The sequence below is a fragment of the Lynx canadensis genome, chromosome B3 (assembly GCF_007474595.2).
Source record: "Lynx canadensis isolate LIC74 chromosome B3, mLynCan4.pri.v2, whole genome shotgun sequence".
Taxonomy (NCBI): Eukaryota; Metazoa; Chordata; class Mammalia; order Carnivora; family Felidae; genus Lynx; species Lynx canadensis.
In genome coordinates this window covers 109705994-109728454 of record NC_044308.2, presented here as the reverse complement: position 1 = coordinate 109728454, position 22461 = coordinate 109705994, and the positions used below count along the sequence as shown (strand labels likewise).

At 40.0% G+C, this 22461-nt stretch overlaps 1 protein-coding gene across 3 annotated transcripts in view; it reads left to right on the top strand.

The window, feature by feature from the left end:
* Positions 1–22461, top strand: part of PPP2R5E (protein phosphatase 2 regulatory subunit B'epsilon) — a 149856-nt gene that overhangs the window by 77618 nt on the left and 49777 nt on the right. For all 3 annotated transcript variants that reach the window (XM_030319262.1, XM_030319261.1, XM_030319260.1), the window contains exon 3: positions 4557–4753. In XM_030319262.1, the coding sequence (XP_030175122.1) occupies positions 4557–4753 (197 nt within the window). The remainder of the gene's footprint in view (positions 1–4556; positions 4754–22461) is intronic.

The following is a 22461-nucleotide window of genomic DNA, read 5'->3' as shown; positions in this document are numbered from 1 at the left end:
GCCCGTGCACGTGTGCAGGTAATGCGGAGGCGGGAGGTTGGGCTGTGTGGCTAAAGTGTATTTACACTCCTGTTGACTGTTCTTTGGACACAAGGAGAATCTTTGTCTCTTAATTTGAGCTTGCATCCTCCCTCTACTGTGGAATTCTATGTTCGTTTTCCCATTCCTTCTTGTTACTTGTCAATTTTAAAATTATTTGGGTATGAACACCTTGGAAGTGGGAGTAGTCCTTTTCCCTAGCTTATTGATGAAAATTGGTAGGAGGATGCTGGGAGATGCAATAGAAAAGGCATATGGGAGAAAATGAATGCTAAAAGAAAAAGAGGGACAGTACAGGGAGTAATGTAACTGCCAAGTTGATTGACCACTTAGCTGGTCACTAAATTATTTTCTTGGGTGAGAAACATATTCTGGAAATCAACTTAATTTTGAGAGTTGTTCCAGAGCAGCAGAATCTGATTTTATGAATCTTATCCAAAACTATGAGAATTGATTCGGTTATCTCCTTTTTAAACAAATACTAACATTGGATGGATGGGTTATTGTGCTCATGACCTTCATGGTATTATATAACCACTTATTGATTCCTCATTATTTATGGTTATGATTCTGTGAAATTCTTCTCCTGGGGGCAGGGACAGCCTGTGTAGACCAGAGGTGTCCATTAGAAGAGAGACGACACAAGCATCCATCCACTGCCTGGTCTGCTTTGGGATTCTAAGATGACCTTTAATTTTTCTAATTTACATTTATTTCTAAATGTCTGTAATTTGTAATTTGTTTGTTTTCCTCCAATCTGAGTTATTTCAGAAGTGTTTAGATTCTCAGGTGGCTTGCATTTGGGAGGTGGGTGACTTTGAACTGTTAAAATCTAGTGTTATTACATTATGGTTAGAATGCATTGCCTATGTGATTTCTTCTTTTTGTCATTTATGATCTTCTTTTTCCGACCTAGTACCTGATACTTTTGATAAATGTTTCTTTAAAAGATATTTGTTATCTGCTTCTGGGACCGGTTCCATAAGACATTAAACTTACATCATTGAAACCTTCTGGGCTACTCAGAGTGTTTCTTCTCCGATACTGGCTTGTTCTACCTTTTCACATTACCCGTTTTCATAGCTCACTGGGATTAGGGAGATGAGGGCAAGGAGGTTGAGAGCAGCACAGCTATTTGAGGCAGTCAGAGGACCAGACAGTACAAGAGCCCTTTGCTCAGGCTGATTTAGGTCCTCCTTCAGTGAGAAAGAAAAAAAAAAATTTTTTAAATTGTTGCTGTAATTGAATTGTCTCTTTCAGGAATACTCCTCCCTCTTTTTCTTTCATCAGTCTTGATTACTTCTGTTATTTAAGTTAAGGAGAAGAGATCATTTAGAAGAATTTAGCCTGTGATAAAGAATAGTTTATTGCTGTGTGTGTTAATCTCGGGAATGGGCTAGAGGGAGGATAGAGAAGGGGTTCAGCCTGACCCTTTATGAATGGGGCATGTTGGAGATTACTTGTTGATTTCTCTCTGTGTTCTTCCTTTTCTTATCTCTTTGCACACACCCCGTTTTATGAAGTCTGATATTCCTCTTGTCTTTTATTGAGTTTCATGGTTGCACGATGATGAACAGTCCTTGCTCTGGAGCCAGTGTGCCTGGGTTTGAATCCTGTCTTTCTGCTTGTTGGCTGTATGATTCTGGGCAAGTCACTGAATTTCCTTGTGTCTTGATTTTTTCATTTGTTAAATTGGAAATAGTACCTACTGCATAGAACTGTTGTGGTATTATGTGAGATATAATACTTGAAAATGCTTAGAATAGTACACAATAAATGTACCCAATAGTGCTTAGTAAATGAAAGCGATTATTATTCCATTAGGCAGATGGATAGCCTGCTTCACATTTGTCTATGACATTACGTCAATTTGGATTAAGAATAAATTTCAACTGCCTAACATTAAAAAAAAAAAGACCAAATGTTAATTGCCTGAATTTCAAAAATAGCCAAATATATGAATCTCTTGAGGTTTTTTGCAGCGACCACAATGATTAATCACTGTTGTCACTACTTAAATGATGGTTTGCTTTTTGGAGGAAAGGCTGTCACTTATAGATGCTTTCATAATTCGTATGTGCTGAGTTATGCAGTTCTCCATGTAAATGGTCTGGTTTTCAAGCCTTATTAAAGTTACTGTATCAAAAATAGGATTAATTAAAATCTCCTTTAAAGATTTTAACCTTAATGTTACATTAATAAGATTGTTTTGTTCCCTGTGCAGCATCAAAACTTCCATTCAGCTTTGAGGTATGAGGTCTGACTTAGAACTTGCAGGACTTTAGTACTTAACCATCATGGTCCTATGCATGTAACTAGTCATTGGCTATGGATATGTAGCCATTTTCATAAGCTGCTTAGTTTTGTTTACTTATTAATTAATTTTGAATGCTAAAAGCAGGTAGCAATTCAAGAGAAAGCTTGGTCTGATTAAACTCAGTTCTTATAGTCTTTAGACTAGTTTTAATGGTATGTATGTATGTATGTATGTATGTATGTATGTATTTATTTATTTATTTATTTTTGAAGGAGAGAGAGACAGAGCATGGGCGGGGGAGGAGCAGGGAGAGAGGGAGACATAGAATTTGAAGCAGGCTCCAGGCTCTAAGCTGTCAGCACCGAGCCCGATGCGGGGGCTCGAAATCACGAACTGTGAGATCATGACCTGAGCCGAAATCGGACGCTCAACCGACTGAGCCACCCAGGCGCCCCAGTCTTTAGACTAGTTTTAGACTAGATTTAGACTAGACTAGTTTCAGCTAGATTTTTTTTTTTTTTTGAATGTGATTAAGTCTAGGGACATAGAATAAGATATCTCACAGCTTAAATCCCAAAGTCTTTGTAATACATTAGGCTTTTAGGGACCCATGGGGGTGGTGGCAGGGGAGGAAACTTACAGGTTAAGAATAATTTCTAAATTTATAACTTGTTTTCACTAAGAATAGCAGTGATGCTCTACATACCTTCAAAAATACTGACTACTTCTTGTTCCTTTGTATCTGGTAGGAAAATCCTGTGTTTTCAGGTGTCCTGCCCACTCTCATCTAGGCTTACCTGAAAGTTGATGTCAGCAGGCAGTGTTTTGGGAGAATTATCTCTGAGGTCCCACGTACTTGGACTAGCACTTGGGTTGTGGGGTGTGAGCAGGGGAAGAGGGTTGTGGAGAGGAGTCACGTGGACCCTTTAAATAGGAGCCTGCCCTCACTGCCTTCTGCTAGGGCCGCTGGTGTTGTAAGGTGAGTGCTGCTAACTGTCGCACTTACCTCCAGAGAATAGGTGGCCCGTGCTTTACGGCTGCTGGAAAGCATTTACTGGGAAGCTGGCAACTGAAGGTGCTTGCAAGTGAGTGGCCAAACATTGTTAAAGTCCTTCTTGAGTGGTACAAAGGGAGTGTGGAAATGTGGTGGGAGACCTGGGCGCTGGGCCCAGCTCCATAACTTATTCATTGTGGGACGACCTCAGTGATAGTCTCTAATTTTCTTTTTGGGAAAATAATATCATGCCACCTGCTTACCTTTAAGAGTGTTTTGAGGATTAATAAGTTACGTACCTTGGATGAAGGCGGGAGCCTGGTCATAATTTCATTGCCTTTTTAGAGAAGATCCAGTTTGGGGAATAAAGTAGTGAAAATAAAGGAATGGAATGGGCTGTCTACAATTTGATGTGTTTCACGTCCAGCTGTAAATCAGGTTTTCATTCTCACTGAGGAATTTTAACTTGAAATTTTTATATATTTTTTAGAAATGACACCAAACCAAATGTCTGACCTGCTGTTTGTGGGAAAAGAACAGATGTTTATTCTGAGAACATACTAATGAAGATGTTAGTGGTTTTCTCGCACTGTTAAGGGAATAAGATGGGTCATAAGAGAGAGCATAGATTGAAGTATAGTTTGCTCTTATTGTCCCATCACTGGTGTGTTCTTTTTGAGAGAATTGATATTACTTCATTTTGTTGGTTTTCCAAGTTTCCTTGACAAAGAAACTTCATAGATGTCAAGCCAAAACAAAACAAAAAATATAAACACACATACAACAGTTGCTTTAAATACCAAGGATGTCAGCGTGAAATTAAAATGAATTTACTGACATTTCTGCTTTGAAATTTTTTTAGTAAAACTAATTTAAACCAAGTGAAAACTTGTGGCTTTACCTTATAATGGGAAGTTTGACCTTTTTCAGTGCTTTTGGCTCAGGGGTTTTGACATGGGATGTTTTTGGTTAAAATTTGCTTCAACTTTCTAATGGCTCTTGGGATTTTGGTCTATCTTTGGTTGGAATAGATATTTGGAATAGCAAATGCTGTCTATTGTGTTGGTACCACGTAGCTTTCAAAGACAAGGTCTCCTAAGTAGTGGCTATGGTATCCCCTCCCGCCCGTGTGTAATTGTTAAAAAGAACACTGTTGTCATGTGAATTCTTATTTTTTTGAGCTTGCCTTTGAAGTAACTTTCACAGAGAATTCCTGTTACCTAGAAATTGATGACAGACTTACACCATTTCCTTTTTTTTTCTTAGACGTTCCGTCCTCAGAGCAGCCTGAACTGTTCCTAAAGAAACTTCAGCAGTGCTGTGTCATTTTTGACTTCATGGACACGCTATCTGATCTTAAAATGAAAGAATACAAGCGCTCCACTCTTAATGAACTGGTGGACTACATTACAATAAGCAGAGGCTGTTTGACAGAGCAGACTTACCCTGAAGTAGTTAGAATGGTGAGTTTCTTTGTTTCGCCGCGGACACTTTTAAGCACCTTCCATAGCGACGCACAGGTGTAATTATTGCAGAGTCAGGTCACTGGAGGTCACCTCCACAAATGAGAACCAACCTTCTGAGAGCTAAGCTAAAGTAGTCGGAACAATACTAGAATTTGAAGAGTATGATTTCATGAGAATGAAATCCACAGCTTTTCACCTACAACAGTACTGGAGGAACCAGCGACTTCAGAGTATGAAGCCAGGATTGCCAGGGTGTTCTTGGATTTCTGGCGTTGGGAAAAGAAAAGACACAGGAGAATCAACACAAGTTTTAGATCTGTGTTTGAAAAATACTCAAGCCTGTTGGATGTCTTCATTTTTTTTTTCCCCTCCCTGTTCACTGTGGTAATTTAGAAATGGCTTTAACCTCAATAAAATTGTGATTTGTAGAATCTAGTTAAAGCCTCTCCTGGCTTTATAAACTAATCATTCCCATTATAATCTTGAAATCTGGGGTGATGTCTTTCATTATTTTTGAACAGTGTCTTGCACTTTGTGTGGTCATTAGGAGTTAGAGAAGAAACATTATTAGCATAATAGAAGTAATTATGTTCTTTTTGGGTCAGTAATTATATTCGTTTTTTTTTTTTTTTTTTTTTTTTTTTTTTTTTAAAGCTGAGCCAAAATATGGTTTTCTGTTGGATTTCTATGGGAAGCTTGCTTTCCTTGGCATCCCAGAAGATGTTGGATCTAGAGAGTACGTGCTCTTTTGGGGAGGTGGGGCTCTTCCACTAATTGGTGAAATTATGCTGCAGAAATCCAGAAGGGTCAGCGCAACCACTGGGAAGCCCCTTGGAGAATCTGGCCCATTCTCTCTGTACTGCTGAAAACTGTCTAGTTTTTCAGTTCAACTTTTATCATTTGTATTCAACAAATACAGAAAAGAGACCTCCGTGATGAAGTAGATGTAGTTAAAAATGAATAGTTCAGATTTGGGAAGGGATGTGAATTATCATAACTTGAGAAACTGTGACTGATGTCTGATGATCATTTCAAAACAATGTCCAGTGTAGTTAAAAATGAATAGTTCAGATTTGGGAAGGGATGTGAATTATCATAACTTGAGAAACTGTGACTGATGTCTGATGATCATTTCAAAACAATGTCCAGTGTATCCCTCAGATATGTGTTTGAGTTTATGTTGCATTTGTTGTTAATTTACGAGAATATACTAGTAGAATGTTTCGTAGGTGAACTATTAACATTGTAGCTCTTGAGCAGTGGTTCTCAACTAGGGGTGGTTTTGCTTCCCAGGGCACTTTGGCAATGTCTAGAGACGATTTGGCAGTCACACCCAGGGGTGGGGAGGGGCGTGCTACCAACATCTACTGGAGAGAGGTCGAATTGCAGCTAAACATCTCATGATGCACAGGACAGCCCCCTAACAAAGAATTATCTGGCCCTAAATGCCAGCAGTACTGTTGTTGAGAAGTCCTGCTCTCGAGTTTGCATGCTATCTGAACCTCTTAACCTGACACCTAAGGTTTTCTCTAGGCCATCTGCCTTCTGCAGGTTTTGGTTTTAACCTACCCCTTGGTTTTAACCTACCCATCTCCTCAGCCGACAGAGGTATCCACCGTGTATAACTTCCTTCTATATCTCATTCCATGGATTGTCCATTAATATGTAAGCACATATAAGCATATAGATATAAATACACAAGTCGTGGCATACTATACACACTTATCTGCACCTTGCGTTTTCACTTAGCAATATAGACTGTATATCAGTGCACATAAAGCTGTCTCATTCAGTCTTACAGGTGTGTAATACTTCATTGTGTGGGTGAACCATAATTCATTTAACCACTATCCTATGAATATCCTTACATACCCGTCAGTTTACCTTTGTGTGAGAACCTTTGTATGTTTACTGGTTTTTTTTTTTTTAAATAGCCTTTCTTTCCCCCTGTTTCTGGACCTTCATGTGTTTCTTGGGCCCCATCTCTGATTCTCCCTTTCCTTTCAAGACTTGGCTTCAGGTGCTACTGCTGTTTCCTGAAAAGCTCAGAGTTGTCCCATACCTTCATTTCCTTCATCTCTTGGCAATTCATCCTTTTGGAATTTGTTCACTTGCTGCTCTTTAATTTTTCACACCTTTATTTGATTTTTCTAATTAGACTATAAGCACTTCTAGGCAGGAACTATGTCCTGCACATCTCTGTGGCCTCCAGAATACCTCCTAGTGCAGTCTATCAGGAGTTCGTTGAACGAGTGAATGAATTCCCTCTTAAATGTGAGTGTTTCAGGCTCTCAAATTATCTCAAATTAAGATATTGAATGTCATTGGGTTATATTTAGTTTTTAAACCCAGTATTTGGCATAATCAAAAACTTCTTTTATTCCTGTGAAACCAACTTGGTTCTAAATGAGCTTTGGTCTCTTAACGGAGACTATTTTCCCTTCTCCCCTACCCTCCCCCAACCCCTTTCCAAAAATTGTTTTTAAAAGTCTCCCGTCAGGTGAGTTGTGTATGAATGTGCATTTTAAAATATATTGGAGGCCTACCTTAGGAGATGTTAAATCTGTAGCACGTGTACTGTTCTAGGGCATTAGAAAATTAACTTTCCAGATGGTGGTTTAGGGTTCTCAGGGGCGTAGTTTATTTTTCAGATCTCATGATTTGTGAAATTGTAACCATTAATTTTACATGGTTCTTAGGCAGTCTGGGGCATTTACAGAGAAGGAGTTAGTGTGGGAGAGTCTGAAAGAGAAGAGACTTTGGAGCCACACAGACCTGGGCTCAAGTGCCAGCTCTGGCCGCACTTACTTGCTTCATCACCTTGGATGGAGCCCTTCCTCTGGGGCCTCAGTTTTTGTGTGGTGCTAAGAGGCACATGGGATCAGGCGAAGGGTGACCATAGTCCTACCTCCGCTGCTCCATGAATACTCTGCCTAAGTAAAGTGCTCTGCACGTAAAGTCCTCACCTCCTCAGATACAATCTTGCAATACAGTCTAGCAAGCTGGCCGCTTACCACTCCGTAAGAAGGGTTGGAACCCAGTCCCCACTTGTTGCCCTCTACTCCCTTCCATTTTGCCACCTCGGAGGCCCCTTCTATATAGAAATTCTGGTGCTGCCGCTGCCCACTTTCCTCATCTGTATCACACCTGCCTTTTTCTGGCCTTCTGTGAGGATTGGCAATATCTGTGTGCAAAGCTCTTGGAATAGTCCCTAACATATGGCAAGCGTTAGTTCAATAGTGCTATGTATGGACGATTCTGTTATTATATACTTGATTTTACAATCATTGGTGGAACCCAGCATTCCTTTTGTGGACTTGAGGTGTTGTCAGCTGGATGTGTCGTATTCCATTGCCTCGATGGTTCTCAAATTCTGTAACTCCAAGATGATCCTGCCTGTTGAACAAACGTCACTGTCCCCACCTATTCTTTCTTGTTATTGTAAAATGCAACCACTTTCACTAGGATTAGTGAAGGAAATGGTGGTGCTTTTAGTGAAATATCAGTAAGTGATAGCCAGGTTTTATAAACGAGGATGAGTGATGACTTACAGCGACAGGTTCTGGTGTTAGCACTGTTACCAAAAGCCTTTGATCCAACCTGAAGGGACCTGTCCTTTGAGAGTTCTAAATCTGTTAGGGGAAGGAAAGAGTGACCCATAAAAGTAATCTGTGAGTTGTGGAAGCCATTTTTAGCATTTAAATGAAGTCTAGATACCACCTCCAGGCTGCTAGAATTAAGAAAGCAAAGCAGCTCTTGATGTGTAAACAGGATAAAACAATGTAGTGCGTACCTTCCCTGCGGGAGAGTTGTGTGGGCTGGTGGAGAGAGCCCGAGACCAAGAATGTGGAAGTCACCGTCCACTTGATTGATGGTGAGGTCTCGGGCAAATAATTAATTTCCTCTCAAGCCCCGGTTTCTCCTGTGTATAAATGGAGGGGATCGGTGACGATTGCTCCCACCTTCCAGCTCTGAAAACCACTGGCTCTTTCAGTCAACACAGTCTAAGAAATTGAGAATGGATTCTGCTTCCAAAATAGTAGCTTAGGTAAGTGGTTTGTTTTCATGTATTTCACCTGAGGGCAAATCTGATGGAAAAAACGAGAATCAGGACTTGTAGTTCCTTGAGGCTTTGGCTCATTCTGCTTTGTATCATCTCAAGTGTCAGGCTTCTGTCCTTGAGTCAGTATTTTTACCACATTATGCTAATGTTTTTTCTCTTTGGTTCTGTTGCCATGCATCCATTTGAAAGACTTTTTAGAATTTCTGGCTCTCCCAGTAATCTTGTGCTGTTTTTTTTTTTTTTTTTAACCCAAACTCGAGCTCTTTGTATTTTATGCTCTTTATATGTGCACATCTTCCTTTTCAAAAACGTCACTTTTGGGTATAGTTCGAATGTGAGATGGTATCTCATTGGTGAAGACATTATTTTAGCTAACTCCAGGTAAAGTTTACTGAATGACTTAGAACCACACTTTTACATTTTGATAATAAAAAAAGGCTGGGTCCTGCTCTGTCAGCAAACTTAAAATCAGGTAGAAGGGATACTCATGAACAAATATAAGAAAATGTCATATGTGTATTAATAGAGGTGTATATACAAGGCAAGAAAGGAGTACAGAGGGTGAGTATTCCAAGGTAAGTAGAGATGGTTAAGGAAGGCTTTTTACAAAGGAAGTAAAGCCTCAGTAGGTGTTAAAAGGTGAATGCGTGTTTTCTAAGTGGCTGAACTAGTGTTGAAATGAAGAATAGAATTACATGATGCAAAGGGATTTCCCAACCCCATGATAGATTCAGAGAAACACAAGTAGTGTTGTCACAGCATTTTGTGTGTGTGTGTGTGTGTGTGTGTGTGTGTGCGCGCGCGTGCGCGCACGTGTATTGGGGAGTTCGAGGAGGTGAATGGTGGCAGTTGAAGCTGCAGGTGTGGGCCCGTTCTTGAAAGAACCTCACAGACAGTGGATAAACATTGGAAAGTTTTAAGCAGTTGAGTGACATGGTCAGATTTGTATTGCACTGGCAGTGGGCCAGATAGATTGGAGGGCGCCGAAATTGAAGGCGGAGAGGAATCAATTAGGGAAGGGGTGTTTTAGAGAAGCTGTGAAAGCCCTAAGGCAAACACAGGTATGAAAGTAGAGAAGGAGAAGAAAGGATGGCATTTGAGACCCACATAATATTGAAGCCACTTGGCATTTGTGTGGATGTTTGCAGTGTGAGAGAGAGGAAGGGGTGGTGAGGATAGCTTTGGGAATTAGGTGGTTTGTTATGCCACTATTTGAGAAAGGTATAGCTGGAGGGCGAGTGGGTTTTGCGTGGAAACCGAGCAGTGGACTTTTGGTGTGTTAACTTGGAGGTTATGGGAGACCTAAATGTGGAAAGGTGAAGACGGAGATTGGGAATTGTCGGTGTGGGAGGAGAACAGGAGAAAAAAAGAACGATGATGGAATTACCGGTGGTACAGGGAACCACTGTGCTTTCGAGCAGTGGTGCAGGTGGGAGCTGGGGGGTTGAGGAGCGCTCAAAGTATAAGGAAGTTGAGATGATGCCTGTAGATGGTGGTTGCACGTACACTGATGGAATCTTGGGCATACTGCCTTCATTAGAATACAGTCTTATGCCTTCTCTTGCAGACAGTATACCTTGTTGCTGTGGTTGTTTGCCGTTATTTATTTTCATATTTTGTCTTTATGTCTTTACTTTTATTGGTTTCAAAGTCTGCCCTGCTCCTAATCTGTGGTTAAATTTCTGTATACCTCCCATTGTAGAATATGTGATTTTTCCAAAGGTGATATAGTTTTAAGATATTTAGAACATTTTTTTTCTTTTCTCTTGAAGTCTTTCCTTGAGTCCTAATTATTGTTTCTTGGCCACCATTAGCTTTGTTTTTCCTATTCTCAAATTATACCCTGTCATTTGGTTATCTGTGTGTTGTATCTTTTATATATCCTTTGATTTAACGGGAGATCACAGCTCTGGTTTGCCTCTTAATAGAAAAATACGGTTCTGTAGAAAATAATGAAGTTGCAATTAAAGGTCTCAGAGTCTGCCTACACAGACTTTTAGGAGTGCTTTGTTAATTTCACTACATGCTTTATTGGCTGAAGGACAGACAGAGTTTCTTTTCATAAAATAACAACTATCTAAAAGTGCCTTGGGAATGATAAGTACCAGGGGGAAATGTGAAATTTCCATTTTTCATCTTCTGTCATCTGATAAGGAATGTAACCATACATCCTGGCCAGAATTTGCCTTCGAGGTGACTCTTCAGACTGGAAGGAGATAAGATCTGTCCCATGTGGTGGTGCCTGGGTGGGGGTGATGGTGGTGGAGATGGGCTGCCTACGCTACTGAAAATATAAATAATGGAAGAGAATTGAGTGATGTCTGGGAAGGGCATCTAGGAACTGAAATTATTGGCAAATTTTGAGAATAGGAACAGGACCTGAGAATTAAATTGGAAAGTGAAGGATTCCTTGTTACTTAGAAAAGAATTTAAGGTTACGATAATGAAGATTATCAACAGACATTTTTAGAATGAGATCCAGAAGAATTGGCCGCTCAAGGTTAGGAGCATATTGTTACCATTTGTAATTTATCAGAGGGTAGAGAGACTGGCAGGCACTTTGTCCTTTCTTTAATTACTGTAAATCTTAAACAACTGCACTGTGCTTCTTTAGTTAATGCCCTCTTAATAATATTCATTTAGCATACTAGGGTGTCTGTAGATTGTTTTTATAGAGTCAGTGGACCTTCTGATGTTGACTGCAGAATTTTGGGTATTTTGTGTTTGTTTGCTTGCTTGCTTGTTCGTGTATTTATTTATTTAATTTTGGAGCATGAGAGGGGGAGGGGGCAGAGAGAGAAAGAGAAAGGGAATCCCAAGCAGGCTCCATGTTCAGCATGGCAGACTCGGACACAGGGCTCCATCCCACAGCCCCAGGATCATGGCCTGAGCTGAAATCAAGAGTTGGACGCTCAACTGACTGAGCCACCCAGGCACCCCCGTTTTGTGTATTTTCGTGGTAGAGGATCCATAGCTTTTGACTGACTATTCAAAGACATACCTGACTCCACAGGGGTTTAAGCTTGATTTTACCACACGTGCAATGCTCTGCTAGATGCTGCTCTCTTGGAAAATACACGATTGGAAAGGAGCAGAGTCTTCCCATTCATGGCAGTAACTACAGATGAAAAATGAAGTTGTTAGAATGATTTCACCAGTGAAACCATCTGGGCCCGTAGTTTTCTCTTTCAGCAGGTTTTTTCTGGTAGTGCATTCAGTTTCTTAAATACATGTCTGACTCTAGATTTTCCGTTTCATCTTGTGTCAGTTTTGGTAGGTTGTTCTGATAGTTGCACAATTTACAGTTGTAGTCGTATACTTAATCTTTACAGCATCTTCGCAAAGGTGTGTACTCATAAAAGATCACCAGCACTTGTACAAATTCCATGGTTAGCAGCACAATTGTCTGCAGCACCTACAATATATGAGTTAATTTATTCTTCACAACAACCCTGTGAGATCGATAGTAATATTATATATATTATTTTATAGATGATGTGAAGGAAGTAGAGATCGGCTGTGGAACTTTCCCAGAGCTACTCACCTGGGGAACAGGCAGGGCGGATTTGAATCCAGGCTGTTTGGCTCCAGAGACCATACTCTTAACTGCTGTGCCTAATGCTTTCCTGGAATCATCCTTTACTATAGGAATGAGGACTAAACCCCAAAGATTGGACTCCTGCCTCTGAACTGTGTCCTTTTCCTTGAGCTCTTCTAAATAAATAGGTAATAAGGGTTTTGAATGCCTTTCCCTGAATCTTGCTGCTCCTCACAAGGCCAAACCAAATAGGAGGCTTCAGGATTAAATGTTCATTGTTGCTTAAGAAACAGCTTCCCTCTCCCGCTCTCTCCCCTCACCACTTCACTACCCTGCCTTTGTGTTATTCTTGAATTAAGAGTGCTTCTCAACCTTGTTTTCTCTGCTCTCCCCCTCCCTTCCAGTATGGGAGAGTGAACGATGATTGGGAGGTGAAGAGGAGCTCAGGAGGAGGGCTGTGTAGTTCAGAACTCTCCTCTGTTCCACCCAAAGTACAGTTCTTGAGATGATCCTATCTCCTGAGTTCATGTGCTCCCCCCATATCTCTTTTGTCTGTCCTACCATTAGAAGCAGGCAAGCTCTACCAGCAGTCAAGGCATCCTTGCGTTACTTGCTTAGCTTGAATTTGGAGCAAGGGAGTTAGATGATGGGAACATCCCTCCGTCTCCATGATGGTCCCCAATCAGCGCTTACATGGGTACAGTCTCCTTTTTGTTGCCCTTGCTAGGTGAGTCCTGCCACTTAGACGAGTCTTCACCTTTTTAAGCGTGTGATGTTGTAAGGTTGTTATGATGTCATTATCGCTCTTTAGTCGTGATACCACCTCTACCACCCCTGTTAGGCTCTCCTTTTTCTTTAGATGGTTTAATCAGTTTTTCTAGCTAGCTACAGTGAATCTTGAGAGGCTGAAAGCTTTTTTTTTTTTTTTTTTTATAAGTCTCTGTAAGGTAGCTTTCCATATCTTTTCTCTGTTGACTTAAAATTTTAATTTTTCATGGGAAGTTTCATCTCCAGGTCTTTTTTTTTTTTTGAAGACCCTGTAAATCTGCATGTGCCTGTGTGGTTAGAATTAGATATACATGCATATGTATACAGCCCTTAGTTTACCTGAATAAGATTTTTCCTGATACACTTGCATATTCATGTCTATACTATATTAATAATTTACCATTTCTCTCCAGCAGACATTCTATCTGACAGGGATTTTAATGGGTTTAGTTTTAATTTAAATGTACAAAGGAGTGGGTTTTTACTCAGGAAACAACTGAGCTACTCATGATTGCTATTTGCTTCATTTACAAGCTGTATCCTTCTGGCTCGACTGCTTTACAGATTGTTCAGAGTTTTCAATATACTTAAAATTGTTTGACAGCTGTGACTTGTCTAGCGCTGATGTATCCAATACTATCCTTTCTCTGTAACGAGAACGAGAATGCTCCCTCTCTCTTTCTTTCCCCCTCCCCTGAAACTGGCTACAGAATTGTGCAGGATAAGTCACAGAAGTGCATTCAGGTTTTGGTTTCTCTTTTCTCCTACCTTTTAATTTAACCTTGAAAATGAAAATATGATTAGAGGTGTAAGGAATGCTTCTGGAAAAATCTACCGAGGAAAATATGTGATAAAAAGGTTGGGAAATTGTTGCCTGTGGTTTCTATATAAGTAGGTCTTGGATAATTCTAGCACTTGCTGTTAGTTTATGTAGTTCAGCTGTCTCTCTACTGAGTACAGAAGTGAGAGAGGAAGGGACTTATTAACTGATTCTCTAAAGAGAAAGCTGGTTATACCCCAGTGATGCATTATGAGCAGGAAAAAACAGAGAAAATGAGTGTCCTCAATGTGGAATTCTCTGAGACGGTAATGCCTGAGGCAAGAATTTGGCAAGAAAACAACAAGCAGGTCATTTCCAGGAGGTAGCTGGCTTCTGACCAATATTAAAAGCCAAACTTGATCTGTAGGTGAAAACAAGAAGAAATACGCTATCCAGTGACTTCTGTGGAGGAAGTTGCCTCTGGAAAATGTGGATGACTTCTAGAGTTAAAATGCAGTTTCAGGAATGAATAGAGAGAGGTAGGGATTTGCTGAGCAGTGAAGGGAAAACTAGAAAGACCAGAGCCTCGGGCAGCTGCAGGTCCTGGGCAAGGAGCAGCATTGCCAGGAAGGCAGGGGTGACACGTGGAGGAGAGGATGTTTCGGATGTTTCAGGATAAAAATAGGACTGGTTATAACAATTTGGTGAGTTGGAAAGCAAGTTTATCTTTTAATAAAATGGATAAGCAAGCCATGTTGGAGTATATAATGTCTCTTCATTCTTCAGAGATGTAGGTATCAGACAGGGAGTGGGGGCTGGGCAGATAGTGTTAGGTACTTACTAAATGGGCTGCTTTGAAATACTGTGGAATTTCCTTTCCTGAAGAAGGTAAGGCCTTTATGAGAATAGGGTAGAACACTCTGGAATAATGCAGCCCTCTTCCTTTTGTGGGGACTTTTGGCCTTTTCTCCAGAAGTATTTGTTGAGTTTAGACAATAGAGAAGATGCTAGAAAATTGAGTGTGTATTTGTGCTGTCCATCAGGTACAAACTGGGGAGCCTGTTGTGCCCTGTTCTGGAAAGTAGGAGGAGTAATTTGAGGGGTAAAATAATCAGAAGGCAATGATCTATAAATACACATTTAAAACGGAAGCTAACAGGGTTGGTGGGCAGTTCCTGTCCCGAGAGCCCTTTCTTGGTTTCTTTCTGAGGCACTTACACCCACACTCCAGCCTCCCCTCCAAGATGAGGCCAGCATGCCTCCGTGAGGCCCGTGAGGCGGGTGAGGGACGGTTGTCTGCCTTGCCCTCCCTTGGTGGCTGATCTTACTCAATTCGTTATGAAGTTGTGTGGGTAAAGAGTGATGTTAATCTGTGATCATGTGTTCAGGTGCGTTTTTGTTTTCATAGCTCACCAGCTAGCTCAAGGTTTGTTTTACTAATGAAGGGTCACAGAGACCGAGAGACAAACCAGAATAAGGGACAGTGATAGCGTGGGCAGCTTCCTGTTTATTTTTAGTGATTTCAAGTAAGAACACATACTCAATAGCCGGAAACATACCTCAGAACCCTCAAGTGCTTTGTGTGTTTTTAAAATTCAGAGTTTAATTTTTCTTTTAGCATTAGCTGATTTTGAACCGAGTGTTCAAAGCAGATGTTAGAATATACGTGTCCTCAAAAAAGCCCCATGTTGTTACTGTTTTATTAACTTGTGCACTTTGGATTTTACAGAAACCACTTAATTTAGCAGTTTTAGTACTTTTCTAGGATTGAGGACCCAAAGTCCATGCACAGGAACACATGGTAGAACCCTGCTGTTGCATGGCTGGCCTCTGTGTGGGGCGTGCGCACTCGACTGCAAGCGCCAGCCAGTACGAGGGCCTGCTCTGCGCTAGGACTGTTGCAGTGTTTACACCTCTATTTTTGGATTCTAAGATTTAATATCAACAGTCTTCACTTTTGGATCCACTGCTACATTTCCAGTTTTGGAGACAGTGTAATGTAGTTGTCTCTGTGTGTGAAATACCATTTCCCTGTGATGATTTTGTGCGGGGCTAACAGACTAGAGAGAATTAATTTAACATTACCGTCACCACTTCAGCAGGTAAAAAGCTGCCTCTTATTTTGAGCAGAGTCTAGTCTCGAAATAGAAGCCTGATGGGAGTGGAGGGTTTCATGGTTGGAATTTGTGAGTAATAGGGGGAGAGGCGGGGATGGGTCTAGATTACGGAGGTCTTGGCAAGCCAAGTAAAGGAGGTTAGACTTAATCTTAGAGACTGAAAGCGGAGAGCTGCTAATAAGGTTTTTGAATGGGAGGTGAAATGTACATGATACAAGTTTCCTTTCTCCAGCCCCCACCTAGAAAGTCTGTACCCTTCTGCCAGCTCCTTTCAGGGGGTGTAAGGCTGGCAGATTTAACCCAGGATGGCTGATGGCAGAGGGCTGTTGTCCTACCGTAGTCAGATGGTGACAAAGAAAGAGGAAGTGGAGAGAATATATAAAGAACTCCCCATCCTCCTGTATTTTCTCCTGTGCTCATCAAAGAAAACTTGAAACCAAAGAAAAAAGATTATCTATAGTTTCATTATTTAAATGCAATCAGTGTTCACATTTTAGCCAGTTTCCTCCTAGCCTGGTTTTTAAATGAGGCTTTCCCTTAAATTAAAAAAAAAAAATCCAGATATACTTAACATCAACACAGATTTTAAGAACAGATCTTAGGCAGTGAATCTTCAATGAATTAAATAATTCTCTGTACTCATACAGCCATAACTCCAGATCTAGAACACAGCCATCACTCTGGAAAATCTCCTTGTGTTCCTTTCCTGTTTTTCTGTATTAAACATTTTTCCCCCTAAGGGGAAAAAAAAATAAATTATTTCATACTAATCTTATTATACAATTACTTATGTTACTATATGTATAATTTGAACTAAAATTTTTTTTCTTCAGCATTGGGATATAAACATGCTTTCACGTAATTAACTAAATTTAAAAGCATCATTCTAATGGCTGCCATAATGTTCCATTATGGGGATATATGATTGTTTGCTTAACTATTTTGGGACATCAAAACTATTTCCAAATTTCCACTATTAAATATAATATCACCGTTAGCACCAAAGAGATATTGTGAAGGCATAAATCAAATGACCTGTTGATAAGCTGCGTAAAGCAGATAGATACAGGAGAGGAAGAGTTAAAGGAAATTCTAAAGGCTTAGACAGAATGAGGAAGGTGAGAAGAGAACTCTCTTCTAGAGGGAAGTGGAGGTCAGTGAGATGAGATTGGTTTTGACCAGATTGAATTTGAGATCGAGGGAGATGTCAGAACTGCTCTGTATATAGCTGGAAAAAACAGAATTAAGGACATCCTAGTGCCTTGGAAACAGAAGTCATAGAAGAAGGGACAGAGAACTGAGTATTGAGAGAAGAGCATCGTGCCATAAATTCAGCTTTGCTCTACCTTGAGTTCTAATGCTGACTTTTTTTTTTTTTTGGTAAGGATTTGTGTTGTTCGTTGGGTGAAGTGATGACTTTGAGACATTCGTTTAACTTCTGTGTTCATAGTCTCAAGATCCAGAATGTGCTTTACTTTCTATTTTGCTTCACACTCAGACCTGTTAACATGGTTGGTGTTAATTCTGAGAAAGAGAACTGTAGTGGGAGTATCGCTTTTATCAGGTTGGCACAACGGCCATTTGGTTTTCTGGTGGTTCTGCTGGATTCTTTCCCACTAAAAGGGATTGACATGTTTGCATAAGAAAATTAAATTACTTGAGTTAATAGAAGCTACTGGAGAATGGAAGAAGTAATTTAATAGGAAATAATTGCTAACTTTTGAGTTAAATGGGGAGACTCGAACGCATGCATGTATTTATTTACTTTTACCCCCCGAGATCAGACAGATTACTGAAAAGAAATAAAACCCACAAAAACAAAGCAAAATGGAGAGGAGATCTCAGAGTCAGCATCTTGGGAACTAGCAAAGCACATGAACTGGTGGTCACTGCGTTGGCAGATGAGAAAAAGCGGAGCTGTAAGCAGCAGCAGGGAGAGTCTGGAAGTAGCCCACTCACACCACATTAACTGCGGGAAGCTTCAGAAAGATGCCTTTCTAAAAGTAAAGGTGCACAGAGGCCAGAAGAGGAGCCTTGGTGGAAAGTCTGTGTAAGCAGTAGTCAGAACTCCTGATCCCACCTCACTCCCCCCCAAACCAGGCAGCGAAAAGACTGACGGTTTTCTCTCTGGAGAGGCTACACTGGAGGGAAGCTGGGCTCGTGGACATCAGGCACTGCTGCCAACAGCAGGCGCCTTTCTGAAAGTAGCGGAGCACGTTGAATGGGAAGATCCTCAACCCTCTTACCACTCAGCGTTCAGATCCCTTATGCCTGTAATCAGGAGAGGGATGTTTCTTCTTTGGAGAATCAAATAAGCTCAAAGGAAAGACCTAAAGGCACCAGCTAAAGGAGAGTTCTTAGGGGGATGGTGGTAAGGACGTGGCCCAGCCGGTCTGCCCACAAGCCCACTACTCTGTCACTCAGTGCCACCGTCTCATACAGAGCTCCCATTTTAAGTACTCCTGGATGTGGCACTGTCATAAAGGCACAGACTTTCTGGGTTTGAATCCTCTCTCCTGACACTGCCCTGGCGTTAATACTGTTAATTAGTTTTGTATGATTTTGAACTTTATATAAATGTACACGGACGGGACTCAACTCAGATGCCTTCCATCTTTCCCTTGCGTCCTTACCCTGCGCTCACCCCATCTCTTTTCCTGCCCCTGTGGCACTTTCTCATCTGATGGGCGTACAGTAGGTGAAAGAGAGTAGAACGGAAGACAGAGTACTTTCTTTCACACATTTTTCTCCCGCTTGTCTCCTTCTAACTAAATGTTGATGTACTCCTCAAAACTACCTTGTATGTACTTGGATCTGTACTCAGATTCTATTGATTCTCTGTTCTTGATCTCATGGACAGATTCTTTTCTTCCATACAGTTGTCAGTGCTCTAATCCTTTTAGAAACTGAACATCTAAAGGGATCCAGTTATTTTCAGAAACAATCAGTTTTTGTTAAATACAGTTATACCAGTTGATGATAACAGTTATCAGCGGAACCAACCGCAGCGGCAGCAGCAGTAATAACGACAATGAAAACGGATTATTTTAGTCTGTATAAATCTAAATGGTGTGCATACCTAGTAGATTTTGAAAGAAATACTTGCTAAAGGAAATATAAGTAAAAATGACATCTTTGTGAATTAGGAAAATAGCACATGCCCAAGATTTCTCTGACTTTAATCTTGTCTTTCAGATTTGACTTGATGTTTTAAAATTCTAATTGGGCAACATAAGTTCTTAAACTTCCTGTTTTGTTTATTACTCCCTTTCTCCAAAGGACTGCTAAGCTGCTTTTGTCATTTTAAGATGTTCCTTCTGCCTCATTTCAGAAATCAGTTATCATAGAACAGTGCCTATGTCCTAGAAAGCCCGGCTCATACAGATTAAATGTGCAACAGTAATAAGGTTGAAACCATCAACTTTAGAAATCGTTTAAATCCTCTTCTGGATTTCCGGATGTTGTAAAACAGATCAGCTGTCACAAGTGCATGTTTCCTGATCACATGTAAACAGTGAATACTGTCTTTAGTTCTGGTTCAGTGACTGTCTTCTCCTCAGTATAGAGCGACGTCCAGAAAGGTGGTTTTACGATAATAATGTGGGCACCCTTGGTGGAGTAGCTTGACCATACCTGCGTATCACAATGTTCTCGTCCTCCTTGGGTTGCCGCAACCTCTGCTTGTGACAAACCAGAGCATTGTGGCGATTCTTTTGCCTCAAGGAATTGTATTTAAGTCAAGTGAACGTGTTTGTAATAATAACTTCTGGAAATTCTTGCCTGAAATTTTCAATTATGTTGATAATATTACATAGTAGTGACAGTTATGTATTTAGTGCGTTAGAGAATAAAGGTAGACCTGCAGTGGATGCCTCATAACGTAAGAAGTTGTCATACTGATTTCGTTAAATTTCTCTTTAGATTTAGTGCTAAGGACGTGTCCTTATGTTAGAATAAGGGATTTTAATGGTTTCACGCGTTCAGATAACTTTTAAACAGCTCTGTTCATTCACATCGATGGCGATGGCGAGGTTTAAAAAGAGACTAGTGGCAACTACAGTAAACTTATTATGATAATTAAAAGACATGGTTTGGCTTTAGAAACAAATTACTGGTTGAACAAATTGCCAGTGAGTTAAATTAAGTGCTAATTGAAAGTTTTAAAATTTTGCCATTTGTTTCTTAATCAAAGTACAAGCTTAAAAGATGTATATCTGCTCTGATTCTAAGTTTCTTGAGCATAATTACAAAATGTTGGGAGTTTTCTCCTGGTTTTATATATCAATAATTATTTATAATTACTTTACAAGGGGCTGAGAGATTTGATGGGGCGCCTGGGTGGCTCAGTCGGTTGAGCGTCCGACTTCGGCTCAGGTCATGATCTCACGGTTCGTGAGTTTGAGCCCCATGTCAGGTTCTGTGCTGATGGCTCAGAGCCTGGAGCCTGCTTCAGATTCTGTGTCTCCCTCTCTCTCTGCCCCGACCCCACTCACGCTCTCTCTTTCTCTCTCTCAAAAATAAATAAACATTAAGAAAAAATTAAAAAAAAAAGGGGTCTGAGAGTCAGATTTGAAATCAAGTTCTTTATCACTGGGACTATTAAGAATTCTTAAATTTGGTGTTACCAAAGGTACCTTGACATTATATGTGGGTTTAACATTTATTACTTTTATGTTCTAAAACATAAATAGCATAGCAAGGTATCTAGGCATATCTGTTAGAATTTTAGTTCTTTTTCTTAGAGTTTGAATATGTAATACTAATTCTAGTGTGTTTGGCAATTGTCTTCTCTGTACAAATGTCTGATTTAGAGATTTAAAGTAACTTTTGCTTACTTTACATTTCATCATGTTTATTTGATACATTTACTTTGGACTAACACAAAATACTATGAGAATAATGCATGCTGACATAGTTTCAACATTGCATTTACTGGGGCTTCCCTCTGGTTCTAAATGCTTGAGTAAACAATTTTGTTTCTTTTCAATACATGATGGATTATAGAATTAACGAATGGATGAACTGGATAAAAAAAAAACTGAGGGATATCATTGAAATGGTTACTTGCATAAGATCTTAATACAAATAGTGCTAGAGGAATAATGGCACTTTTCAATTTGCTTGGATGGTCTCTATTTAACATCATTTGTATCGTCCTTTTTTTTTTTGTTAGAAAATCTACTTTGTAGATGAAATTTCAAGAAAATTCATTTTATAGCTGTGATGTCATTATTTTTGTATTTATAGTCAGTATACTTGCAATATTGCATGAAATTACAGTGTCACAGATAAAAGAGGGAGAAATGTTCATGAGGTCGACTAGTTCATCTGCATTTACCCAAGATGATAACCTACTCATCTAGAAAGTAGTATTGTAAAACAGAGGCAAGATGATTTAAGTTGTTTTGTTATACTGTAGTTACAGGTGGTTTTCCGAGTACATTATATGTCTGATTTTACCCAGACCTTCGGTACAAATGGTGCTCACAAATACATAACTAAAGGGAACCGAAAGTATTCAATAGTTGTGTTTTTTTTTTTTTTAATAATTCACTATATTGTTCTTACCTTTTGTTTTGTTCATTGATAATCTTGGCAGATATTTAATAGTGAGTAGCTCACAGGTGCTATCCACATTCTGTTCTTTTATAATGTGCTAGTCATTTTCCTTAAACAACAGCAAAATGTCAACCAAAATCAAGGTGTAAAATTAGTAGTAGCATTTCCATGGAGATCAAGAGATTCAGGAAAGTGAGAGGTTTTTTTTTTTTTTTTTCCTGCAGTAGCTTAAATAACTATTTAAAAATATTAAGAGTTGTATTTTGATATTGTAAGTCAAGAAACAGTAAGATGTTTGTTTAATCAAAACCTGATTAAGATATGCCTAGACACTTCTTCTTTACTTATGGGGCCAGGCACTTAGGATCCTGTTAAGTTGTCTCTTTCACATTTGGCCAAGACGTTGAGATTTACTTATTTTTGCACTATAGTTAATGGTAATCAGCAGTAAACTAAAGAGTTGAAAAAGAAGAGAGCAGCTAGTCCCCCAGAGCAGGCAGCTGTTGGTGCCAGGCCTGGCCTGAGGCAGTATCCCCCTCCTTCATCCCCATCCCTCCCCGGGTGCTATGGTGCAGGTGCTCACCGGGTCACAACTGAGTTGTATCCAGTATGGGTTCTTTCTTAATATTAGTGTTATTTTAGAGTTGTCAGTTTTAGCAAATAAAGACGCAGGGCACCTAGTTCAATTTGAATTTCAGATAAACAACGAATACTTTTTTTAGTCTAAGTACGTCCCATACGACATGTGGAACTCTAGCTTGGGGAGATGAGAAGGGATGTGAGGAATAGGAGCACCGGAGAGGAAACTTGGCAGTCAGTAATCAGGACGTTTGAAGATGGAGGTCTGAACCAGACGGTGAGGCTGAAGAGATTGTTCTGTTTTTCTTCTAATGCTGAGAA